We start from the raw sequence: 27,709 nt of genomic DNA on the forward strand, positions 1-27,709 counted from the left end.
TGCCGTTACCCTACCACACTGGCAGCTCCTGTCAGAGGGACTGCAATGTATTTAGTTCATAAAGAACTGTGCTCACTACTGGGGAAACAAACAAAAGCCCATACAAAGCTGTGTTTGGAAAGATGGCAAAACTAGTTTAAGACTCATCATCAATATCTTGTGGACTCTTGATGAGGTCAAAACAAAAGAAAAAGTTGTCAGAGAGAACCCCTGGTTAAAAGAATCATCACACACACACACACACACACACACAAATTCTTGAGGAGGTTGTATCTATGATTATGGCTGAAGCAAAATGCCATGTCTGTGAAATGGAACATGGAATGCCTGTAATAGTAGTAGAGTGTAACCATCAAGCATGCTATTTGCAGTGAACTCAATGCAGAAGAACAGTACAGATGAACTGTAACCTCCGCATTAAATATATATATATATATATATATATATAACTTGTTTGAAAGGCCAGGAAGAACAGGCAAAAGAAGACAAATATTTCAAAATATACTTCTCTACATCTTCTCAGTGATATGGTAAAACTATATGAACCTGCTGTAACTCAGGGCACAAGTGATATGTCAATATCATTCCATCTTTCTGTACCACATATACAATAAAAGGGTACCAGACATCTTCAAAAGCCTCTTTTCTGTTCTCTCAATGATCTAATCCTCTCACAGTTAACTTCTCTGCTAATGCTAAAGCCCACATTTTTTACCCACCAACCTGAAATTGTAACAGGAGACGAATATTTCCAGTGATGAGCTACCTCTATCTGAACTCTACCTGAGCTGCTGTTAAAAAAACCAAAATGAGTTTTTTATGAGTAAGGCTTGGAAGCTCATCTGGAAATATAGAGATTAAGGCAAGCCCTGGGTCAATGGAATGAGCTGAACTATAATTGAGGAGATCTTGAAACTCATTTTCTAACAGCATGGAAAATCAGCAGCACCCTTTAGACATGTGAACCGAAGAGCCTTGGATCCAGGACATATGCTTTGCCTCCCCCCCCCTTTCCTGTTTTGTTTGCAAAGAATAGCTTGTCAAGAATAATTTTATAAAGACTGAACAATGAATGAACTCCTTGAGATATATTCATTCTTGTCCTGAGCAACATGTATACTCTTAAAATGACACTAATGTATAAAATTCTCTGTGCAGTTATCTGAAACCTCTTGGACATTATGCATATTTGACACAATAATGTGCATACCACTAGGCAAAGTATAAGATTCTGTCAAGCAACAAACTTCAGATGTCTTTTGGAGGCTACACATATTGACTAGAGAAGGTGCACAATTCCCACTTTATGGGAAATTTAGATGATATTGTGTTTATGTAAATTCTCCATTGAGCATTAACTCCAACTATATCATAACTGAAAGTATGTGCCAAAAATGTTTCAAGATCTGTTTTCATAATCAACTGAGTTATGACAATGCAAAAGAAAATCATTGCATATTGTTTTGGATAGTATATTTGATTTACACAGCACCAGAGCTACAAGTAACTACAGTAATACCTCGCATTAACAAACTCAATGGGACCAGAGTGAGTACGTAAACCGAAAATGTCCTTAAAGTGAAGCATTACCTTTTACAGTAAAACTTTTTTTACCTCTCCTTCATGCGAAGCCTCAAAGCTCCGCGCTAAAGCCTCTGCTGCTGCGCTGCCGCCTCTCAGCTGATCACAATCATGCCTCCCAGCTGATTTGCGGTGGCGCGATCGTGTCTATTTCCACCCCCACGCGCTAAAGCCTCTGCTGCTGCGCTGCCGCCTCTCAGCTGATCGCAATCGCGCCTCCCAGCTGATTTGCAGTGGCGCAATCGCGTCTATTTCCACCCCCACGCACTAAAGCCTCTGCTGCTGCGCTGCCACCTCTCAGCTGATCGCAATTGCGCCTCCCAGGTGATTTGCAGTGGCGCGATCGCATCTATTTCCACCCCCACACGCTAAAGCCTCTGCTGCTGCACTGCCGCGCCTCCCAGCTGATCGTGATCGCGCCTCCCAGGTGATTTGCGGTGGCGCGATCGCGTCTATTTCCACCCCCACGCGCTAAAGCCTCTGCTGCTGCGCTGCCGCCTCTCAGCTGATCGCAATCTCGCCTCCCAGCTGATTTGCGGTGGCGCAATTGCGTCTATTTCCACCCCCACGCACTAAAGCCTCTGCTGCTGCGCTGCCGCCTCTCAGCTGATCGCAATCTCGCCTCCCAGCTGATCTGCGGTGGCGCGATCGCATCTATTTCCACCCCCACACGCTAAAGCCTCTGCTGCTGCGCTGCCGCGCCTCCCAGGTGATTTGCGGTGGCGCGATCGCATCTATTTCCACCCCCACGCGCTAAAGCCTCTGCTGCTGCACTGCGTTTCTGGAGAAATACAGGCATACGGAGCATGTACGTTATAGCAAGGTGACGTTAAGTGAAGCGACGTTAAGCGGGGTATGCCTGTATATTGTTTACTTCTCATGCTTGATTTCAATTTCTAGAGACAGACTGCATTTGCACATGTTCTAAGGTCTACCATGAATAAGCAATATGCTAGTGCATTCTGCTGAATTGCTCCCATTTTGTTCTGTTTTACCATCGCATGCAAAAAACTGTGTGGTTTGTTTGGGATAAACCATTAAGTGCTGATTTGGAGTCATAGTAAGCCAAGGCACACAGTTTGTTATTCCCAGCTCTTAGGAGGATGGATTGAAATGAAAGTGATTCATTAACATGTACTAGCATGACTTATGGCTTACCGTGACATGCAAATGCAGTCATTGCAAAAACCAAGCCCAGGATCATATATTAATTACATCTTAGTATGAGAAGGACTAAGAGATGCTGTCACTATTTTGGTTGACTCAACTCAGTAAATAAGGAATGGTGCAATCCAAGAGAACCTAGACAATATCTGAACTTTGCATCACACTGCCATGAATGATAATTAGAAGAATCTGGATATTAAAAATATAGAGCTGGATCCAGAGATCTGCCCATGGAATGTGTGAAGTCCTTTCTCTCACTGGTAGCCCCAAGACCCCTGAAAAGGCTCTCCAAAGGGACAGAGAATCCTAGGGGTTTTTTACACTATTAAATGTTTGCAGAGACAAGTGCTTTTTCTGGAACAGCAACAGGAGCAGCTGTGGGATACTGTCTTTATTTATCCCTGAATTAACCTATAAGAGATAACAGGTTTAACAGAACCTTCTCAAATGTAGGCAAATACTATATACAGTGCCATGCAAATGTAATCAGAACCCTGACCAATGCTCTCATATTACTGAATTACAAATGGTACATTGTAATTTTGTTCTGTATATTTTATTTTGAAACACTGAAACTCAAAATCAATTACTGTAAGGTGACATTGGTTTTATGTTGGGAAATGTTTGTAAGAAACATAAAAAACTGAAACATGTTGCTTGCATAAGTACTCAACCCCTGTGCTGTGGAAGCTCGCAAAGTACACAGATGTAAGAAATTGCCCTACCGAGGACACAATTACCTTACCACTGGCCTCCACCTGTGAAACATTAAAGTTACTGTCACACTGTCTTGATAAAACCCCCACTGTTGAAGGATCGTTGGTCAGGCTGTGGATCTGAAGGAAAATTAAGACCAAAGAGCATTCTACAGAAGTGAGAGATAATGCAATACACGTGCATAGATTAGGTAAAGGGTACAAAATAATATCCAAGTGTTTGGATAGTCCAGTGAACACAGCTGGATCAATAATCAGGAAGTGGAAGCTGCCTCACACCACCCAGGCACTGCCAAAAAAAGGCTGTCCCTCAAATCTCAGCACTCAAACAGGAAGAAGACTTGTGAGAGAAGCCACAGGGAGGCCAACATTCACTTTGAAGGAACTACAGAATTCAGTGGCTGGGAGGGGAGTAATGGTACTCTGAAAGCACACCTGGAGCTTGCCAGAAAGCATGAGAGTGCCCCAGCTGCAATGTGAGAAAAGGTTTTGTGTTCAGATGAGACCAAGATAGAGCTTTTTGGCCAAAATTCAAAGGTGTATGTGTAGCGCAATCCTAAAAATGTCCATGCCTCAAGACACACCATCTCTATAGTGAAGTATGGTGATGGTAGTGGTAGCATCATGCTTTGGGGATGCTTCTCATCAGCAGGAAATGGGCATCTTGTTAAAACAGAAGGAAGAATGGATGGAGCAAAATACAGGGAAATACTATGAGAACCTGCTTCAGTCCACTAAAAAACTGAAGCTTGGGAGGAAATTCACTTTTCAGCAGGACAATGATCCCAAGCACAAGGCTAAAGTAACACAGGAGTGGCTCAAGAACAAAGAAGTGAATGTCCTACAGTGGCCCAGTTAAATTCCTGATCTCAATCCCATTGAGAATCTGTGGCGCTCTTTGAAAATTGTGGTCCACAAGCAATGTCCAACCATCCTGAACAACATGGAGCGAATCTGCCAGGAAGAATGGGCCGAAATCCCTCCAACACTGTGTGCAAAGCTGGTACATACCTACCCTAAAAGACATAAAGCTGTTATTGCAGCGAAAGGTTGCTCCACCAAATATTAATGTGGGGGGTTGAATACTTATGCAAGCAACATGCTTTTTTATGTTTCTTACAAACATTTCCCAACATAAAACCAATGTCACCTTACAATAATTTATTTTGAGTTTCAGTGTTCCAAAATATCATACAGAATGTAATTCAGTAATATGAGCATTGGTCAGGGGTCTTTACAAGGCACTGTATATTCTAACAGTTGTTTTCAGGGAATCAACAGTTCACAATATAAATCCAATCTAAGGAATTTAGCTCTAATTTAAATAGATATGCCCTTTTCTTTCACAAATCTTTCTTCACTGGAATACAAGTCAATGAGCAGAAATGTAAAATATGCTTGATAATGCATTATGTGTAATTAGCAATAATTAAGGAGATGCTTACCATTTGCTGCAGCAAGAAAAGATTTGTTGCTACCCCGTGCTTTATTGGTAAGATCTTCTGTTACATCCATGTGCCGATGAATTTCTTCACACATTTCTTCCAGAGTTTTGCAGAGATCACCTTCCCAGTAATCTTTGTCAAGGCATTCAATTAATTCTGCCAGCTGGACTTTTGTGCTATAGTACCAGATTTTCTTCTCTTTTTCACACTCTGAATCTTCCTCTCTGTGACAGTATTAGAATAATTTTTTATGAGTCAAGATGAGGATGAAAGATATATATATATATACATACACATACACACACACACAAAAATATATATATATAAATCTTGGACAGAAACAGGAATGAGAAGAATAACTGACTTAATAACCAAAGGTCACTATACCATCTATTTTCAATTCATCAAAAACTAGCTATTATCAAACTCTTAAAAAGGCTGTTAGGATAAATAGTTGATAAAATGAATTTTAAAATTGCTTCCATATTTGAATTGCATAACAGTATGACTTGCTACATTTAAAACTTATCACAAAACACAAACCTTTTCCTCCCTTTCCCATACTCAAATAGTATATTTGTATACCATACTGCACATTTCTATACAATATTAATGCATTCCTATACAAAAGTAATTTCAATGACAATGTTTCAAAAATCAGCCACGGCATTATTATTGGAGGATAGGTATATCTCAATCAACATGTTTCACAGCTTCTCATGTACATCAGCTAAGCATACCTAAGAAAATTCTCCAGTGAATTAAAGTTTGATTCTCCATTAAGTCCTGTACAATAAATGAAGCTGGCCCAACTATTGATGAATTAAACTATAGTCTGAATTAGATGGTTTCCCAATGGTGCAGCATATATTCTATGACTCAGAAATAAATGAAATTGTTAATGTTTCACAATCAAATTCATTAAATGGGGGAGAGGGACGTAAGCACTTTGGATACAGGCATTGTTATTTTACATCAGAAGTCCAAATTTTAGCCAAACTTCCAGAAGAAATTTCCTGTCATCACTGATCCTGCCCACTCTCTGGGCAGGAGAGGATTTTGTTTCAATTGTCATGCTGAGGTTTGGAGGCACTCTGAAGCAGCAAGAAAACAATATTTCACTTTGGGTTGAAGAAAACACCACAAATATGTTTGTAAAAATTACAGTGCCATGAAAAAGTATTTGCCCCCTGTCTGATTTTCTGGGTTGTTGCTTTTTTTTTTTGGCACTGATTGTTGTCAGATCTTGAACCAAAACCTAATATTAGAGAAAAAGGAAGCTGAGTGAACAAACAACATAACATTTGATACTTATTTCATTTAGTTATTAAAGAAAGTTAGGGAACACCCAATGGTGAAAAAGTAATTGCCCCCCTATTAACTCAACCCAATGAAACCAGGTGTTTGAATACCTTGGTAGACAATCAGGTCTGCTTTGGGCCAGCCCTGCTCAATATAAATCTGACTAACTTTGGCCCTTGCCATCAGATTGAAGTTGCCAGCACACAGGTTCCAAAGCCACATCATGCCACGATCAAAAGAAATTCCTGAACACCTCCGGAAAACAGTTGTCGATGCATATCAGTCAGGAAAGGGTTACAAAGCCTTTCTAAGGCTCTGGGGCTCCACTGAACCACAGTCAGAGCCATATTGACCAAATGGAGAAGATTTGGGACAGTAGTTAATCTTCCCAAGAGTGGCCATCCTGCCAAAGTCCTTCCAAGAGTAAGGCATAAAATCATCCAGAAAGTCACGAAGGACCCGAGAACGATATCCAAGGATCTGCAGGCCTCTCTCGCCTCAGCCAAGGTCAGTGTTCATGACTCCACCATCAGAAAAACACTGTGCAAACATGGGATTCATGGCAGAGTAGCAAGGCGAAAACCACTGTTCACTAAGAAGTACATGAGTGCTCATCTAGAGTTTGCCAAAAAGCACCTGGATGATCCTCAAGAGTTCCAGAACAATGTTCTATGGACAGATGAGTCAAAGATGGAACTTTCTGGATGACATGGGCCCAGTTATGTCTGGTAAAAACCAAACACTGCATTCCACATGAAGAACCTCGTACCAACAGTCAAGCATGGTGGTGGCAGAGTCATGGTTTGGGGATGCTTTGCTGCATCAGGACCTGGACGACTTGCCATCACTGAAGGAACCACGAATTCTGTTTTGTCTCAGAGAATTCTATAGGCAAATGTCAGGCCATCTGTCCACCAGCTGAAGAGCAGCTGGGTCATGCAGCAAGACAATGATCCAAAACACACAAGCAAGTCTACATCAGAATGATTGAGGAACAAGAAATTTAAAGTTCTGGAATAGCCTAGTCCAAGTCCAGACCTAAACCCCATTGAAATGTTGTGGCAGGACATGCTCAAACACCCACAAATGTCGCTGAGTTAAAGCAATTCTGCATGGAGGAGTGGGCCAAAAGTCTACCACAGCGCTGTGAGAGACTGATCAGGAACTACAGGAAGTGTTCGGTTGCAGTCATTGCTGCTAAAGATGGCGTAACCAGGTTTTGAGTCTAAGGGGGCAATTACTTTTCCACATGGGGGCATTGGGTTTTGCTTAATTTTCTTTAATAAATAAACGAAGCAAGTATCCCATTTTTGTTTGTTCACTCAGGTTCCCTTTTCTCTAATATTAGGTTTTGGTTTAAGATCTGACAACATTCAGTGCCAAAAATATCCAACAACACAGAAAATCAGACAGGAGACAAATACTTTTTCACGGCCCTGTAGGTATGGTCTGAAAAAAATAATGCTCTTGCACTTTAACAGATCAACATTATATACTGGAGGAATAGCTCACTTTTTAAATTGAACATTATTATAAAAAGAAGCAAAGGTTGTATAAACACAAGAACCAAATAACAAACATACAACAAGATGAAAGTAAAAATGGAAGAATGTAAGAGATCCTTAATGGGCAAAGATGGTGGAGGAACTGGAGGCGGCCAGGGAGATTATCTTGTGCCCAACGGGGCTATACATCGGCCCTCTTTGCACATCATGGTGAGCAATAAATAATATTTTATCCAGAACAAGCAGCATGTTACTGCACACTGCTTGATCTCTCCCTGTCTGAAGCTGGGAAAAACAAACTATGAGGCGAGGCTTGGCTTAGCATTACATGTGAACCAGCACTCATCATAAATCACAAACACAAGTAATGCTAAGCCAAACCTCACAATTTGCTTCTCCCAGTTCCAAGCAGAGAGGAATGAAGCAGAAGAAACTGAGCAGTGTGCATGAGCATACCATTAGCACAATCCACTACCTACCATGACATGAGAATCAGACCAGTATCTCCATTATATTTTCTTAACAAATGGAAAGTATCAAGCTTCATCCTACAGTCATACAGAATGTTTTTCCCGAGTGCAAAGGCAGACATTTCTTTTAAGGATCAATTGTGAGAGCAAATTTCTCTTTCCTTGCTTGTACAAAGAGATAGCAGTAAGAAAACATCCTAAAGCATTTGTCTCTTACGTTTGGCTCCTACGTTTTGTGTATACATCCCCAGAATCATATGCAATTGTTTCAATGCTAATGATGCATACGCATACAAAATTGTATTTAAATTCTTGCATACCTCAGCATAGGATCTATATTAATGCAAAGAACCAAGTTGTATGAATTAAAGTACCTATTCTTTACCATATCTTCCAACATGTGGGTGTCTGCATGTCCTTCTGATGCAGTCTGTGTGTAGTCCAGGGGCTCAGTGGTAACTCAGTAGTAGAACACATGCTGTACATGCAGAAGGCCCTGAGTCCAACCCTTATTATCTCTAGTTAAAAAGGATCAGGTAGCAGGTTCAGATGCGAAAGACCTCTGCCTGAGATTCTGGAATGCTCCTGCCAGTCGGAAATGACAGTGCTGGGCTAAATGGGCCAATGTTCTGGCTTCTACCCTCAAAAGTAGTTTTTGCTGAATCATGTTTTATAGCAAGCATGGAGTTGCCCAGGGACTAGGCAGCTGAAAGCAGCACACTCTGGTCTCTGCCAGAAACCACGGCTCCTGGGAGACTGCTTTCTCTGCATCATGGCATGGTAAAGATCAGCCTGATCTTATTCTCTGGCCAGAAAAGGAGCAGCTTCAGCTTCCACCCTGCCAGAAAGAAAAGATAGCTACAACTGCCAGTTGCTTTGGGACTGTAGAAGGGAAAAGCCAAAGGAACAAGAGACTCCAACTGCTATTCAAGCAAGGACGCCAGCAAGGGAAGATCAGCCTGGCCTCCAACTGGATAGAAATGCCCACTTTTAGCTCACAACTGGGTTTTGGCCTTAAGAACTGGCCTCCCTGCCCTACTTCTCTCTCCACTTCCATTTCTTTTTGTGTCTTTGGAAGCCTGATGACACTGCCCATCCCTTTTAACTGATGTGATCCACTTTGGGAGACAATTATTGTCTGAAAAGTAGAATAAAAATATAGTAATAAATAGCTTGATGACAGATTTTTTCATTTAGACTTTAATATGGGAGAGACTAGTATTTCTAGAGCATCAATATAACTACATGTATGTCACCTTGTGTTCCATGATAGAAGAAAGGTGGGATACAAATTTAAGAAATAACTTTTTTTTAAAAAAGTAAATATCTTTAGTTTCTCCTTTTCTAAAATAGCCTGGTTAAAATTAATTTTAATACTAGCACATTATATCTACACTTTTATCTCTTTAAAAGCTTAAATCAATGGCTCTCTATCTAACATACTAGCCTAGTTCAATAGTAACACTAAACCATGGTCTAGCACAGCGGTTCTCAAACTTTTTTGGTTTGCGGCGCACTGTAAAACATATAAACATTTTCTGGCGTACCTCATGTACAAAATTAAAAATATATTAATATATTTTAAACTACGAATAAAAATAACTTAAACTATAGAAAACTATTACCCTATACAAATGGGTTTCTTCTCATTTTTAAAATATACTTTCATAATATTTGAAGCACACCTAGCCACCTCCTAGGGCGCACCAGTGTGCCTGGGCGCACCGTTTGAGAATCACTGGTCTAGCATTTTAAGGATGAAGCACAGCAAGTCTTGGGCTCGTAGGCTTCTCCACTAACACAGATTGAGGATGAGTTCAAAAGCTTCCTCTTCCATTCTTCATTAATAATAATAATAATAATAAACTTTATTTCTACCTCGCCCTTTTCCCAATAGGACTCAGAGCGGCTTACAACTAAAAACAACACCATTAAAACATACAGAAATATACAATTAAAATAGAATTAAACTATGAGAAAAATTAAAAATCATAAAACATACGTTAAAAACAGCGGACAATTTAAAATAATAAAATCATATACTGTAGACACCAATCCTATGATTGGCCACTACACTAATGGTCCACTTCCTATGTTGTGTGGAACGGATGTCCTGATAAAAAAAGGGAAAAAGATGGCGACTGAGGCGGATGCTTAGCAGGGAGCTCCGCGCTTCAACTTAAAAACATCTTTAAAAAAACTTCAATGCCATCAATACCATCATTATCGTCTGCCGGTTTGTCTGCCTGTCACTACGGGCTGAATATTGCTGCATACCTGGGGCCGTTGTCGCCGCCGTTACCCGCTGTTGTCGTCCTTGCGGGCTGTGCTGCCTGGGGCTTTGCTGCTGCTTGTGTGCGGGCGTCGTTGCTGGGTTGTGCCGCTGCCGCCGCCTGCCCGCTGCCGCCGCCTGCCCGCCTGCCGCTGTCGTGGTTGTGTTGCTGCCTGGGCGTTGCGGCTCTGTTTCATCGCCGCCGCTGCGGGCCGTGCCGTGCTGCCGGGGTGCCGTTGCTGCGGCGGTCGGGCCGCTCTTCGGAGTGCCGTCGCAGAGGCTGGGCCGTTGCTTTTCGTCGCGGCCTGTGCTGCTGTTACCGGCGCTTGCCCGCCCGTGTGCCGCTGCGGGCTGTGTCGCTGCCCGGGGCGCCGTCGCTGCGGCTGGTGCTGTCGCCGCCGTTGTTGCGGGCCCGCCCGTGTGCGGGCGTTGTGACCGCCGCCTCTGCCGCTGCGGGCTGTGCTCTCGCCCGGGTCGTCATCGTTGCGGCTTGTGCTGCCGCCGCCGCCCCCGCGGGCTGTGTCGCCGCTGGAACATCATCGTAGCGGCCGGGCCCATTGCTTTTCCACTGCTGCCGGGGCCTTCGTGCCGCTGTTGCTCGGACATTCTTTCGGCTGCTTCTGCCTGCTCCTTGTTGTTGTTTCATCGCTGGATCGTTGCTGCTGGGCTCCGTTGCTTCTGCCTGCTCCCATGTCTTTGTTTCATCGTGGCTTTCTGCCTGCTTGCCGCCACTCCATTCAAGTTCGCTGCTTAAGGCGTGTTTTACCCTTTTGGCTTGCTTACTTGTTTGTTTGTTTATTGGGTCGTGGGCAGATATTTTACAACTTTATTTGCAGATATTATTTATGGACGAAGTTTGATGCGGAGGAGTATTCTTAATACCGGCTGCTAGTGTTGAAGTTTGGGTGTATTTTAACTTGTTAGTTAGTTTGTTTGTTTAAGCATGTGAATGAGATTGTGTGGATGTGTTTGTGTGCGTTTATGTGTATTTTATGTGTTGTTGTGTGAATGTGCCTGTTGTGTTTTAGTATTTTTAAATATGTGCCTGGGAGAGCATATTTTGCATTTAACGGGGAGGCTTTCGGGGGCCCCAATTAGCGTAGTGACGGGTTATGGGAGGTATGGCGCTAGGAGGAGAACGTGCCAGGTAAGGGGAACTCGCCCCAGACAAGTTGTGTCTGTGCCTTGTTCTGGTTCTCCTCAAGGCCACAGAACTGCTGGTTGTTCTATCAGCCAGCCCTTAGATCTCCAGGTGCTGCTTTTGAATGCCAGGTCGGTATATAATAAATCCTCCCTTGTCCACGACTTAATTGTGGATGAGGGTGCCGACCTGGCATGTCTAACCGAGACCTGGGTGGGTGAGCAGGGAGGAGTTGCTCTCTCTCAGCTTTGTCCACCTGGGTATACGGTGCAGCACTATGGTAGACCTGAGGGTCGGGGAGGCGGGGTCGCTGTGGTCTATAGGAGTACTTTCTCTCTCACTAGGCATCCTGTCCAGATGGCGACTGGTCTAGAGTGCCTCCACCTTGTGCTGGGTCAAGGAGACAGACTGGGAATCCTGTTGGTGTACCGCCCACCTTGCTGCCCAACAGCTTCCCTAGCTGAGCTGACAGAGATAGTCTCGGAGGTATTGCTGAGGTCCCCCAAACTTGTGGTGTTGGGGGACATCAACATTCATGCCGAGACTGTTTTATCTGGGGCGGCTCAGGACTTCATGGCCTCCATGACAACCATGGGGCTGTCTCAATTTGTTACTGGCCCAACGCATGTATCGGGTCACACTCTTGATTTGATCTTCGCCACTGGTCATGGAAATGGTGATCTGGAGGTGGGGTGTTTTTCATCTACTCCATTGTCATGGACAGATCACCACCTGCTGAGTTTTAGACTTACGACGACTCTTTCCCTCTGCAAGGGTGGGGGACCTATTAAGTTGGTCCGCTCTCGGAGGCTTATGGATCCTATTGGTTTTCAGACGGCTCTGGGAGTTTTTCCAGCTGATAGTACTGGCGCTCCTGTCGAGGCCTTGGTCGAACTGTGGAATACGGAGATGGCCCGGGCTATTGACACGATTGCTCCCGCGCGCCCTCTTCGATGCAGAGCTCATACAGCTCCGTGGTATACCCCGGAGCTGAGAGTGATGAAGCAAGAGAGAAGGAGGCTGGAGTGCAGATGGAGACGAACTCCAGACGGATGCAGTTATGCTTTGGTAAGTGCCTCTACTAAGTCGTATATAAAAGCGGTAAGGGCGGCGAAGAAGTTTCACTTCGCTGCCTCTATCAGGACATCTCTCTGCCGCCCTGCAGAGCTTTTTAGGGTTGTACGAGGACTCTTACATTCTGGTCCTCGAGATACTATTGAAACATCTGAAGCTCGCTGTAACGACATCGCAGGGCACTTCCAAAATAAAATCGCATGCATCCATAGGGACCTAGACTCCGATGTTATGACAGACGAATCCATTGAAGTGTCCAGAACACGGTCTTGTCTTTCATTATTGGATGAGTTTCAGTTGGTGCAGCTTGAGGAAGTGGACAAGGTACTTGGATTGGTGCGGGCGACCACGTCTGCTCTAGATCCTTGTCCATCTTGGCTAGTGAAGGCTAGCAGGACTACTACCACCGGCTGGGCCAAGGAAGTGATAAATGCCTCCTTGAGTGAGGGAGTAGTCCCTAGTAGCCTCAAGGAGGCAGTAGTAAGACCTCTCTTAAAGAAACCTTCCTTAGACCCAGATGACCTGAACAACTATAGACCGGTGGCAAATGTCCCCTTTTTGGGCAAGGTTCTGGAGCGGGTGGTTGCCGGTCAGCTCCAGGTGCTCTTGGATGAGACCGATTATCTGGATCCGTTTCAATCCAGTTTTAGGCCTGGTTTTGGCACTGAAACAGCCTTGGTCGCCCTGTATGATGACCTTTGTCGGGAGAGGGACAGAGGGAGTGTGACTTTGTTGATTCTCCTTGATCTCTCAGCGGCGTTTGATACCATCGACCATGGTATCCTTCTGGGGAGACTCGCGGAGTTGGGAGTTGGAGGCACTGCTTGGCAGTGGTTCCGCTCCTACTTGGCGGATCGTCACCAGAAGGTAGTACTTGGGGAACATTGCTCAACTCCTTGGACTCTCCATTGTGGAGTCCCTCAGGGGTCGGTTTTGTCTCCCATGCTTTTTAACATCTACATGCAGCCTCTGGGTGCCGTCATCAGGAGTTTTGGAGTGCGTTGCCACCAGTACGCTGATGACACGCAGCTCTATTTCTCCTTTTCATCTTCTACAGGTGAGTCTGTGGATGTGCTGAATCACTGCCTGACCGCGATAATGGACTGGATGAGAGCTAATAAACTGAGACTGAATCCAGACAAGACTGAGACACTGTTGGTGAATGCCTTCCCTGCCCAGATGGTGGATGCTTACCCTGTTCTAGATGGGGTTACACTCCCCTTGAAGGAACAGGTTCGTAGTCTTGGGGTTCTTTTCGATCCTTCCTTGTCTCTGGAGGCGCAAGTGGCCACGGTGGCAAGGAATGCATTCTACCACCTTCGGTTGGTAGCCCAGCTACGCCCCTATGTGGACAGGGATGACCTCGCCTCAGTTGTTCATGCTCTGGTAACTTCTAGGTTGGATTACTGTAATGCGCTCTACGTAGGGCTGCCCTTGAAGACAGTTCGGAAGCTTCAGCTAGTGCAAAACGCAGCAGCCAGACTGCTGACGAGGACCAGCCGGTCAGCGCATATAACACCTGTTCTGGCCCATTTGCACTGGCTACCTATTTGCTTCCGAGCCAGATTCAAGGTGCTGGTTTTGACCTATAAAGCCTTACATGGCATGGGACCGCAGTATCTTGTGGAACGCCTCTCCCGCTATGAACCGACCCAGTCACTTCGCTCAGCGTCTAAGGCCCTCCTCCGGGTACCAACCCATCGGGAAGCCCGGAGGACAGTTACTCGATCTAGGGCCTTTTCTGTAGTGGCCCCCGAATTGTGGAATAGCCTCCCCAAAGAAATACGCCTGGCGCCGACGCTTCTATCTTTTCAGCGCCAGGTTAAGACCTGGCTATGCTCCCAGGCATTTTAAAGCGTTTAATGTTACAATTTTAAATCTCTTTGTTTCAGTTTATTTATTGTGATATTTTGTATTTCTGTACTTTTAATCTTTTGTACACCGCCCAGAGAGCTATTCACTATGGGCGGTTTAAAAATGAAATAAAATAAATAATGACATTTAATCTTGGTCGTTCTCTATCCCAAATGCCCGTTGAAATAAAACAGTCTTTACTTGCTGCTGGAAAGACAGTAAGGTGGGCGCTAATCGCACCTCACTCAGAAGGGAGTTCCATAGCCTAGGGGCGGCCACCGAAAAGGCCCTTTAGCCCTACATATGAACTCTAAACTGTGCTTCATCTTAACCACGGTTATTAAAACCAAGTCACTTTCTTAAAGTATGGTTTGAAGTTGATTTGTTCCCATTAACCATATACAGAACTAACTGCAGTTTGTTGGGTTTGAACATCACAACAAGCTGCAGTAAGTTAAAATTAAAACAAAAAGCTTCCAAATGCCTCCTCATAGCCACCCAAGAGAACTAGGGGATAGTGTGTGAGCCCAAGGCACACTATGACTTGTCCTATACCATTGTTCAGCATTAAGCACTAGCACAGCCATTAAGATACAAGCTGCTTTTCTAAATAAATTAAACATTGTGAAGAAAATGGGTCCCATCCAATGCTGCTACTCTACTAGCACAGCAGACTTCCAGTTAAACAACTGAACTTTCCCTTCTTTCCAGTGCCCCACACACCCTCAAAATCTGCTCCAGAGAGTTCGAGGACTCTACAGAGCAGATTTTGAGGGTTTGCAGGGAAAGGTGAGGAAGGAAAAATCCTGCTGCATGAGTGGAACTTCATTCATGCAGCACTGGATACAACTTTTTAAGGATAAATATTCTAAATATGACACACACGTTCTTTTGTGATTATGTGCTTGGAACTGGGAGGTTAAACTGGTAAATAAATCATAAGCACTGGGATTTAATCCCTAGCTGCAAGAGATATGTATCACTAGAAAAATCATATACTGTGCCCATCCGGATAATACTGTACACTACAATTCCTATTTTTCTGCTCTTGAATATGAGCTCTGCAATTAGCTCCATTCTCAAATTGAGAATATTCACTCTCTACAAAGATATTCCTTTTTATCTTATGAAAATAACCTACTCTGCCCACTAACTTCCAGCTCTTGTTTCTGACATACATAATAAGCAAATGGATCCATTAAGTAACAGGCATACCATGTAAGATTTTCTAAAATTAGTTTTTAAGAAAAGTAAATTCTCCTAGATAGTATAAATGCTCTATTTAGTTGTAAACAAATTCATTTTAGTAGTTTGGTGAATCATACAGTATACATTTGTTTAGGAAAAACATCAAGCACCAATGATATTTGAAGCAGCTTGGTTTATATCAATTTATCCTGCTTTGTCAAATACTTTTTGTATACTTATAACTAAGACAACAGCTGGACAGCGGAAGCATATGGCTGCAATGTCTTCTGGTCTTGATTTTTTCCTATTTTTTATGCTATCACTTGAATTTTCTTTTGCCTTTCATTTTCAACACTTGTTCTAAAACAAGTGTTGCATCTGTTCCTGCAGCAACAATGGAAGGTTAAACAATGGAGTTAAAGCCCCCTCCCCCCAAAAAAATCTCTCTGATCTTGTTTTCCTGGATTCATCTTTTAAGAGGGGCTTTAATTTCCAATTTCATTTAGAGAAGGATCATGTGACAAACTTAACATGAGTTGCGTTGTTGCAGAATCCAATATATGTATGGGACCAATCTTACACTCTTTCTTTGTATCAGTGTCAGATAGGATATATTGTCTTAATGGCTTGAATTCAGGGTTCCCATGAGCAGATGTCCACTCAAGGGACATTCCCACTGGAGAAAAGGGAGAGAGATGATGCCTACTTATTCTTATTCTTCCCCTGCAGCCTCCTGAAAAGCTATTCTGGAGGATTCCAAACAGTTTGGTAGATGGAGCAGGGGCTGAGGAAAAGGGGGAAGGAAATAGGCGAAAAACTGCCATCTCTTCCTCCAGCAGGACCTCCGCTGGATCTCAGCCACTTCCACAAATAGAAGGAGCCCTTCCTTTCATTGAAGGGCAACCCTGAATCCACCCCATGTAAGCAACTCTTTTGTACAAAAGAGATGAGAACATTCCCTATCTATAAAATATAATAATGTCCAAATATCAGACAGGCAATGATGTAGGATGGAAAATATTTTGCTACTTATTTGTCAACAGAAATTTTCTCATCTCTAAAATTTTCATGTTATTAATTAGCAAATTATAAATGGATTCAATACCAATGCAATGAGGCAATTCCAAAGTTGCAGATGACTTTTGTAGTTGACTATGGGTTGTATTCAACTAAGTCCCACTCAGAGGAGACCCTCCAAAATTAATGTACCTAAGTTAGTCATGTCTATTAACTTGAATGGATCTACTCTAAGTAGGACTGCACTGAATACCATCCTATAATTTCTGTAAGTTTCAGGTATAATAGGACGGGAAACTTTTATCAAAAAGAACTGAACCACCAGACTAAGAGCATAAAAATAAACAGGAAAGGACATAGCACACTGAGGGCTTTTCTTCTTAGATGACAGGGTAGAATGGAAAAACACAGCACACAAAAATACGGAAGAATGAGAAATGCTTGAAGAGGCAAAATAATTCCCATTGTATGTTTGTTTTCTAATGCCAATGGATCATTTGGATGTTGGAGGAACTTACCAAATTGTTCAAAAGGCACCATACTGAATGTGAGCAACTACAATCTTTGGGCACACAGAAAGTTTATAAAGCTGTGTTTTATTGTTACAAAGTACAAGCGTGTTTTCTTCCGAGCCCAAGTTCCACTTACTGAACACTAACAAAATGTCTGTCAATATGATGGGCAGTTATGTGAAGGGAGGGCCCATGTACTACAGGAGTAATGAAGGGTACAAGTGTAAGAATGCGCAATATATCTGTGCACTCTCCACACAGACACAATACATACTCCCCTCAGGAATCCTGCAAATAAAGGCTGGCCCATTATAGTAATGTGTCGCAGACCAGTTGCAATGCTGCCCCCAAATGCAATGCTTTATTTTCCCCTTTTGGATGAATGACAGCCACCTTCTTGTAGGGGATAAAGTAAAGTGGTGTACTCAGGAGTACCATTAGGGAAAGAGGCGAAGCCTATCCTCTGCCCTTTGTGACTCCAATGCCTGGGCTGGTGCTAGTTTTTGATATGTCTCTTCTTTCAGATAACTTAGTCCTAATGACTGCAAACTAAGCAGGCTATGTTTTTCATCTGGATACCTCTAGTCTAGCCCAAAAGTGTACTGAATTGTGCTGGAGTTCTCAGAACTGGCTTCCATATATGCAACTATCTAGACCACAGGTTTTTAACCTGGGGTGCAAGGTACTTTTTCTAGGGCTGCGAGGCGTTAACTATACAACCAAAGATTTTGGAAAACGGTCATTTATCTTAGCTAAGATAGACTAAAACACACATTAAAATAAAATAAAAATAAAAGATGAACAGTATTTTTTCAGGGGTGAGAGAGCATATTTTGGAAATCCAAGGGGTGCTGGCAGTGGAAAAGGTTAAGAACCACTGATCTAGACAAAACCCTAAATCACAACTAAACAAGCTCCCTCAAGTGAATTCTCTCCTATCAAGTTACAAAGTGTTACAAAGTGTAGGACAGTATAATGGCCATGATAGTAACTCAATAGCTACAGTGCCATGCAAAAGTACTCAGACCCCTGACCAATGCTCTCATATTACTGAATTACAAATGGTACATTGTAATTTCATTCTGTATGGTATTTTATTTTGAAACACAAACTTAAAATCCAAGTGTTTGGATATCCCAGTGGATCAATAATCAGGAAGTGGAAGCTGCCTCACACTACCCAGGCACTGGCAAGAAAAGGCTGTCCCTCAAAACTCAGCACTCAATCAAGGAGACTTGTGAGAGAAGCCACAAAGTGGCCAACAATCACTTTGAAGGAGCTACAGAGTTCAGTGGCTGGGAGTGGAGTAATGGTGCACTAGTCAACTATATCAAGAGCTCTGCATAACACTGGCCTGTATGGGAGGGTGGCAAGAAAGAAGCAGCTACTCAAAAAGTAACATCTGAAAGCACATGTGGAATTTGCCAAAAGCATGATAGTGCCCCAGCTGAAATGTGAGAAAAGGTTTTATGGTCAGATGAGATCCAAGATAGAGCTTCTTGGCCAAAACTCAAAAGTGCTATTTGTGGTACAAACCTAACACTGCCCACACCTCAAGACACACCATCCCTACAACGAAGTATGGTGGTGACAGCATCATGCTATGGGGATGCTTCTCAGCAGGAAATGGGCATCTTGTTAAAATAGAAAGAGGAATGGATGGAGCAAAATACAGGGAAATACTGCAAGAGAACATGTTTCAGTCCACTAAAAAAACTGAAGCTTGGGAGGAAATTCACTTTTCAGCAGGACAATGATCCCAAGCACAAGGCCAAAGCAACACTAGAGTGGCTCAAGAACAAAAAGGTGAATGTCCTCCAGTGGCCCAGTCAAAGTCCTGATCTCAACCCCGTTAGAATCTGTGGTGGTCTTTGAAAATTGTGGTCCACAAGCAACCTCCAACCAAACTGAATGACCTGGAGCGAATCCACCAAGAAGAATGGGCCAAAATCCCTCCAACACTGTGTGCAAAGCTGGTGCATTACCTACCCTAAAAGCTGTTATTGCAGCGAAAGGTGGCTCTACCAAATATTAATGTGTAGGGATTGAATACTTATGCAAGCAACATGTTTCAGCTTTTTATGTTTCTTACAAACATTTCCCAACATAAAACCAATGTCATCTTACAATAATTGGTTTTGAATTTCAGTGTTTCAAAATAAGATATCATACAGAACGAAATTACAATGTACTATTTGCAATTCAGTAATATGAGAGCATTGGTCAGGGGTCTGATTATTTTTGCAAGGCACTGTATCTTTGACTTTTGTCATGTCTCTTCTGCACACATTTCTCTTACACCAGCACTCTAGGGCTCCCATGGTGGAAACTTCCATGAAATGAGATCCAGTTCTCTACAATCAAATTTTCTGTATTCAGCACCATAGTGCTGTAGCAGACTTAAAACAAACCAGTACTGAGCCATATCAATAACTGGCCCATTCCTCAAAGCTATGGTCTAAAATTACACTAAATCACCCTTGCAAGTACATCCATACTGACAAGCCTACATTTTTTAAATTAGCTGCCTTGTCTCAAATATCAGGGTTAAGATGTTTCATTCTAAAATAAAAATTCTTCTATTTCACAAAAACACTTTCCTTGTTGCCTACAGGCAATTTTTACTCACCACAGGTGAGTAGACAAATGGCTATTTACAAGCCTATAATGAATCTAATAGGAATCAATGTGAGTTTGTCTTCAGCGTAAATTAAACTATTCAGGAAGCAGATATGTTCTCTGAAATCCAAAGTATCTTTTCTTGCCACAGAACCTTACTGTACTTTAACATATTAGTTGTAAGAACACATGCTTACATATCAATGTGGGATTTCACAGAGACAGCAAGTTTCCAGGGAAAGTCTAATGGCTGATACATACAAAATTACAAGACCCTTCCAAATACAAATTAGGATGAAACTACATAAAAACTAAAATTTCATGCCAGATCGCCTCTCATAGGGTTTTTACTGCAGGAAAACACACTGAAAAAGCTGCCATCTAGTACAGAGTGTCATATAGTTCTAGAAAAATGAAGGGATTTTACCACCGCATTAGATACAGAGATCTATTAGCTTTTTTTAGTTTTGGCAAATTATACACCTATCAGTTAAATTCAGGGTATTTTCCACAGAAAAGGCACTAAATATGATACTAGGCATAAAATTCACCTTCCTGATAAGGAAGTTTCTGACTCTCTTTTTTAAAGTAAAGTTTCATAATGTATAGTTACAAAGATTTTCTTGAAAGTGTGAGAACAATGCCTACTGAAATCTCAGAAGCCAGAAAACGGACAGAGTAAGGTTTTCAGAGTTGGGGAGTGGGGTTTCCCTGTCTTTATCCCTCCTCAACTAACAAAACCAGCATAAATTTTATAGAATGGGAGGAAGGATGAGATATTATTATTATTATTATATGGTTTTATTCTGTGTTTATATATGTTGTGATGTAAACTGCTTCGTGATGTCTCCCTGGAAAGCGGTATATAAATGTTTTAAATAATAAATAAATAAATAAATCATCATCATCATCATCATCAATAATAATAATAATAATAAAGGTTAATTTATTGTTGTTATTATTATTGTTACTATTATTGCTATAATAAATTAATCTAAAAGGAAATTTTAATCCAGTCTATTTACATAATGTATGTTACAGTGGCGTATCCAAGGAAGTGCTAGGTTATGCATCGTGTCAGTGCAAGGATTTCCACTTGCACAATGGGACTTCTCCCCTCCTTCCACCATGAGCCCTCTAAATCTGTTCTAGGGGTTCCCCAAACCCTCCACAGATTTGGGGAAGGTATGGCGTGGAGAAGGGGGGAAAGTCCCATTGCACAAGTGGAAATCCTTGCACTGATGGGAAATGTTGGTTGGAAACTGCCCACAGAATCCAATTTTTCTTGATGATAATCTTGACTGCCTGAACACAGAATTTAGTTTAGCATGTCCATGGCATACACACAATCTTCATTCTATTCTGTACCAGTAGTAGCTGCTAAAGGAGGAACCTAATTGCCACACTAAGGCAATTTAGAATAAGAACAAGGCTAGGTGAGCTTTGGGCTTGCATGCTCTCCCCACTTCATTCATTCTTAATCTGGGGCAGAATTGGCTTCCTTCAAAGAAACCACAGTTAACAGTAAATACAGTTTGTTCAGACAAAAAAGTAAGAAAAATATTACAAAAAAATAGAAGTATAAACTTCAGAACTTTTCCTCACAGCCACACTGGAGGAGAGGAAGGGACAATGTGAGCCCCAAAGCCCAAGTTCATTCACGTTACCCTAAACTATGGTTTAGCACAGGGATGAGAACATCAGTTGTGGTATCAGATGTGGATCAGGTGAAGGCACAGCTGCGAAGGAACAATCAGGAGTATTAAAGTACCACCACATGTCCCAATCTAACTAGCACCTCTCCTTCCGCCATGAAACTCCTATATGTGCCAATCTGCCTCAAACTACACCTATGGGGTCATAGAATCAAGCATAATAGGGCTGTCCAAGGCCTTTGCGTTCTCCTAATTTCTCAAACACTACTGAGGAGCTCTGCTTCAATAACTCTGCAAGATACTAGCATACTATGCAAGCTTTAAGGTGCTTGGGTTGGCTTCTAGCACTGTGCTGCAAGACGTAGTGTTGCATGGGCACACTGACCCTTGACCCTGATTTTTGGCACTCGTGCAATCAAGTGTTGATTTCCTAATTGTTCCGTAACAGTAGAACTGTTACAATGATAATGTATTATTTGCACATGACAGTAAAGAATTTCACCATGTACTGTTATCTTTAGAACTACAAGCTTTTTATAATTAGCATTGGCTAGCTTGAGAATACAAGACTAATTAGTAACAGAACTCCAGGCAAATTGTAGTGCCCCTAGTTTTAACCACTGCTGCTGTAGACCGAGCATTTAACCACAAGTGCATCACACAGGGGAAGGAAATCTTAGATTTAACCCATTTCTAAGCCTTCTCAAATTCCATAGTTTTTTCTCCCTTGCAACAAATACTTCAAACATTCAACTTGGCCAATCATGGTTAAAACAAGTGGAACAGAAACCCCTCCTTTGCAATCTATTTTTTTTTCTGTCCAAAGCTATAGTTTATTTATTTATTAAATTTATATGAAAAAATCACACTTGAAAAAAGCATTTTTACAATGCTTGAAAAGGTCTCCTACCATCACTTCAGAAAAATGTATTAACTGAACAGACAGGATGGAACAAACACCCATGGTATTCTGACACCATCTGCAGAAGGAAACACTAAAGGAAGGTATGGTTTGTTACTCATTGGTTTGACTTCTAAATTCTTCAAATTACTGTTTTATAAGTTAGAGGATGTGAGAATTGCATTGCTTCAAAAGTTGCTCATTTGCCCAATACTGATAACTGTAGTTGCAATTTTTATTCTTCTAATAGATACTCTTAAAAGAAAATCACATTTTAAATTTTATTCTTAAAAGAATCAGTGATTTCACCCTTGGACTTTTGTTGGTATTTCATCTTATTAAAATGGAAAACACACTTCTAGCAGTTTGGAATCTTTTATGATGCATTCCAAATTTCAGGCTTCTAAAATCACGTATCTACCAAAAATGAATTTGCACTCTTAAGCTCTGCTGCTTTGCATCAACACCCCATAGCAGCTCTGTTGCATTTGGAGATTTGTAAAGGCATTGCCTGGGCTTGAATTTAGAAGTTAAGAACAAGATAAGGGAATAACAGTTCTACAAAGTACTAAAGATACAGCAGTATTGTCAGGGTCCAACAAACTGTCACTTTGGAGAAACATAAGTAATACCGTTGTAAGCTAATTCCTCCAAAAAACTTTCCTGAAATGAATACAACACAATTGATCTTATGTTTCCAATCCAAAACATCAATTGTGAGCCATTGCAAATAGGACCCTGTATTTTTCATTGCATCTCCATACTGCATTCCATCTCCAATCCCCAAACAGCAGTGTAACTTGTTTCATCTTACATGGAGATATGAAACAAATTTTGGCCTCAAATTAAAAAAAGCTGACACGGAAAATCAGACATGCACCACCAGTATGTTACTGCGCTTAGAACATTTACTTACATAACAATCCTCCTGTTCAGAAACCAGTATTTCCGCCTGTTTCTGTCATATCCAATAGGTTCATGTCGAATGTATGGTTTATTTTTTTGGATTTCAGCAATACAGTCCGTTACACCAGGCACCTTATGTGCTACACAAACTTCACACTGCCATTCATCTTCAGGTACCTCTTCAAGAGGTGGCTTCACACACTCTAAGTGGTACACAGCTGAGCAAGTTTCACAGCAAAGCAAATCCCCCAGTTTGTGACAAACTCTACAATGGTCATCATACTGTATAACACCTTCTGACATTAATTCCTCACGTGCAATGTTTGTTGTAAGAAATTGATCCACTAAAAACTGCAGAACTTCAATTTTATTCTCAACTGGTCCATAAGGATAGTCCTCTGCCTCTTGAAAAGGAAGAACATGATGATATTCCTTGTCACTCTCACAATAAACCCGCAGAACCTCGGGCCATGTCATCCCATCTATGAAATACAATGTGGAATTAACGCTATCTTTGAGGTCAGCAGGTCCAAAGGTAGTATTTGAAGTGTCTTCTTCACGTAAAACAGCTTTTAAAAGCACTACATGCATCTCTGCCATAAGTGTACACTGCTCCTGACTTACTAGAGCAGCACAGAAGTCCTCAAAACGAAAAGGGGACAAGCGTAAGACAGTGCCAAAGTTCCGCAGTACCTCATAGATGGCAATAACATTCATTATATGCTCTTTAGGCACCATTAAGTCCTCTGAGGATTTGGGTAAGTCAAGAGAAGGGATGTCTTTTTCTTCCAATATTGGAGAACGTGGACGATGCACTCTTTGTCTTCTTCTACCTATAAATGGAAAGAAACAAGAAAACATTTATTAACAGGAAACAGAGTATTATGGTATGTATTTATTTAGAATATGTATATAGTGTTTATGCAGATATATCTTCTGATTTAACCTTCACTATGACACAAACAGAATTCCATTGTCCCAATTCTTACGAGACCCAATTATTATGAATACCTTATTAAATAATCATTGTTACTGTTTGTATTCTTGAGACACTAGAATCTATGTTATGTCCAACAGTACACAGTTGACCATGGAGTATGAGTACAATTTAAATTATTTCTATCTTTTGCTGAAGGTACTCATCCATATTTTATGCAATATGTTATGCTGATGACAAAAAGCTGCCTAATTCTGAATAGTTTTCATGTTAAATCCCCTTGGATGTGAAAGTGACTTGCCCTTCCTGTTGTTCTGTTGCTGCTGCAATACCCAAAGAGGAACATGCACAAGAAAACCTATGCAAATTGCATGTGCATCCAAAGCTTTAAAATCTTTCCTAAATTCTCTTACAGGCATTAGAGCAAAAGCTTAACAACTGAATGTACCAAGCATTTCCACATATTCAGGTAGTGGTAGTTGATGTAGCATTCAAAGCCTGTTTGAAGAAAAGTAAAAGGCCTTTGAAAAAATCAGAATATTCAACTGACATCAATTTTTTCAGAGATTTCTCTCATAAAGTGCACCAAAGAATCCCTACACTTGTATTGTTGTTAAATTTCAAAGTTAAGTTTTGGACAATTTGTCACGAACCAAGTTTACTGGAAATGTCACTGGTACAGGAGTGTAATTTCTGCCTTTAAACATTTCTCATGCCAAGTTTGCAGACTCTTTCTCCCCTCTGGATTGCAGTCATAGGTTATCACTAGTTTCAAAATACATAAGTGATTTGTTTACAAGCTATCTTTGCAGATATTTCAGAAATCAAGTTTACACTTAATTTCACTCTGTTAACATCTCTGGGCATCTCACATATTAATGACAGCAATACCCAACCGTCTCTTGTTAACTGTCCAACCAATATTTCACACTAAAAGTTGTGTAATTATCTTAAAATAAACATCAATTTAAAATGGCCAAACAGCTTTTAACATTGAATGTATTGCAAATATTTAAGATATTGCTATTTTTAAAAATGTTTAATCTTTTATTGGATTCCATCAGTAAGAAATCATATTGTCAAGATACCTACCATGAAGATAACATTTAGTTACTGGAAACAGAGGCAACTGATTTTTTTTTATATACATACAACATGTTTCTATTAAGATGTACAGGAAGAGGTAATACCATTAGCAGCATTGTTATTTAAATTCTCAACGTTATGAACTAAAGTGATACTAGGGTGAACCTTCTTAATATCTTCAAATTATTCAAAGATTTTGGAGGATCAGACAGAAGCAATTTTTCCAATGAAATATTCCAATAATATTTCAATTCAACTGCCTAAAATGACAATTAGTAGTTTTCCATTTTATGTAAAGATTGCAAATTAACTGGTTTCATGATGATACTTAACATGTAGGCTTTAGTATGCTTTCATTTTATACTAGGCAAAACAAAGATTAAGACCTTCCATTAAAAATGAGACCAATAGCTAACAACCCAGGTGATCAAGAGTAACATTCACATGCTCAAAATGGCTTTCAATCTTTGGGGCATAAACAAAGATTTATTTTATTTTACTTATTAAATTTATATCCTGCCCTTCCTCCCAGAAGGAGCCCATGATAGCAAGGAATGATATTATTCAATTCTCAATACAAGTTTTTGCATTTCATAGTCACAACTAGAGACTGAATACCTACATGACAAACTCATCTGATCCATGGCCTGGTGCAGTCAGTCACAATACTTAATGCTAACTCTGGTTAAGATCTCAAATGCACCAAACCGATCTGTCCTGATACCCACCCTTGAGAGACAACACTGAGACTTGATTGTCACATGAGGAAATGGTCTTAATAATGGTTGGTTGAGAAAGCCAACCCAAAATTAAATGATGTATCTGTAAGGGGCCACTACTGGAGTTTCAAATTCTGTTACTCCAAATGTTCACATATGCTTGCTAGCCAGATGGTGCAGTCAAACTAAAATGCGACTGTTAGCTGATATTATAAGCTGGTCTCTTTTCAAATAACAAATTCAAGAAAAATAATTTTTGACAAAATTATTTAAAATATTCCAGTCAGGAACTGTGGCTGTACCTAAGATCAGACGAAATACAAGCTTCCATTAAAAACACATAACGTCTCTGAACTTTCAATTGGTTGAGAATATCCCTCCTGGACATACAAGCATGACAAAATCATGATCAATTTTTAACAAGATGAGTTCTATCAAACTGTGTCCTTCTACTGACAGAAGGCCCTTTGATCCAATTTTGGTTTATTTCCCCCTTCCCTTTGCAACCCTTGTACCACCACCAACCAAACGCTGATCCAGCGGATTGGGGGCACCATTTAAAAGTCTGTGAGAGTTGGCTCAGGAGGCTGCAAGAGAAAGGTGGGATTTGTCCAAATACCTCCTCCCCCCTTTCCGCTCATGGGAGTAGCTCAGTCTCTAGTTGTCACTGTGAAACACAAAAGAGCCTCAGCAGAGGGGAGGAACATGACTGGCAGGGCCGGCTCCAAAGAACGGCCAGGTGGGGCCCTGGCCAAGTGCCCCTGGGGCTATAGGGGCCCCTGAGGGGCCCTCTGCTGCCCTTCTGCAATTCACAGCAGGATTGCTGCCGCATATTGCAAGGTGGGAGTCCCCACCATTCCCTCGCTCAACCTACCTTTCTCGGCTCTGTTGTGTGGCTGCGCAGAGTGTGCGCAGCGCTGCCCTTAACCAACATGCCAGCCAAGATTTCCCTAAGGGGCTGAAGCCTCTGCTGCCATCTTGGCGGATGGCACTCATGAATGCTACGTTCACACATCCCTGCCATCAGCCAAGATGGCAGCAGAGGCTTTAGCCCCTTAGAGAAACCTCAGCCGCCATCTTGGTTAAGGGCAGCGCTGTGCCTGATGTGTGCACAACTGCACAACACAGCCAAGAAAGGTAGGTTGAGTGAGGGAATGGCGGGGGCTCCAAAGCTCCCGCCCTGAAATACTCGGCAGTGATCCTGCCACGAATCGCTGAAGGGGAGTGCCAGGACAGGCTTGTGCCCAAGGGCCCTGATAGTTCATTAGTACTACCACTGTTCACAAATATTAGGCAGGCGCCATCTCTGCTATCTTTTCGGCGCCTTTTGAAGACTTTCCTCTTTCAACAAGCCTTTTAGGTTGAGACCTATCCTAGTCTGCATCTGTTAGAATTGCTTAATATGTTTTTAATAATGTTTTTAACCCCTTTTTAAAGTTGTTGTTGTTGTTTAATGTTTTTAATGCTGTTTTGTTTTAATGTATTTTAAGATCTGTTTTTATGATGTTTTAACATGTTTTTAGTGCTTTGTTTGCCGCCCTGGGCTCCTGCAGGGAGGAAGGGCAGGATACAAATTAAATAATAAATAAATAATAAATAAAACATTATAATTAGTTTTTAACAGCCAGATATGAAAAAATGG

General features: G+C 41.6%; 1 protein-coding gene across 12 annotated transcripts in view; it reads right to left on the reverse strand.

The window, feature by feature from the left end:
- The window catches only part of BPTF (bromodomain PHD finger transcription factor), a 116,456-nt gene that overhangs the window by 78,380 nt on the left and 10,367 nt on the right, over positions 1-27,709 (reverse strand). For all 12 annotated transcript variants that reach the window (XM_061615557.1, XM_061615567.1, XM_061615564.1 and 9 more), the window contains exons 2-3: positions 23,336-24,158; positions 4,910-5,133 (exon numbers count right to left, since the gene is read on the reverse strand). In XM_061615557.1, coding sequence (XP_061471541.1) covers positions 4,910-5,133; positions 23,336-24,158 — 1,047 coding nt within the window. The remainder of the gene's footprint in view (positions 1-4,909; positions 5,134-23,335; positions 24,159-27,709) is intronic.

The sequence above is a fragment of the Rhineura floridana genome, chromosome 3 (genome assembly GCF_030035675.1).
Source record: "Rhineura floridana isolate rRhiFlo1 chromosome 3, rRhiFlo1.hap2, whole genome shotgun sequence".
NCBI classification, from domain to species: domain Eukaryota; kingdom Metazoa; phylum Chordata; class Lepidosauria; order Squamata; family Rhineuridae; genus Rhineura; species Rhineura floridana.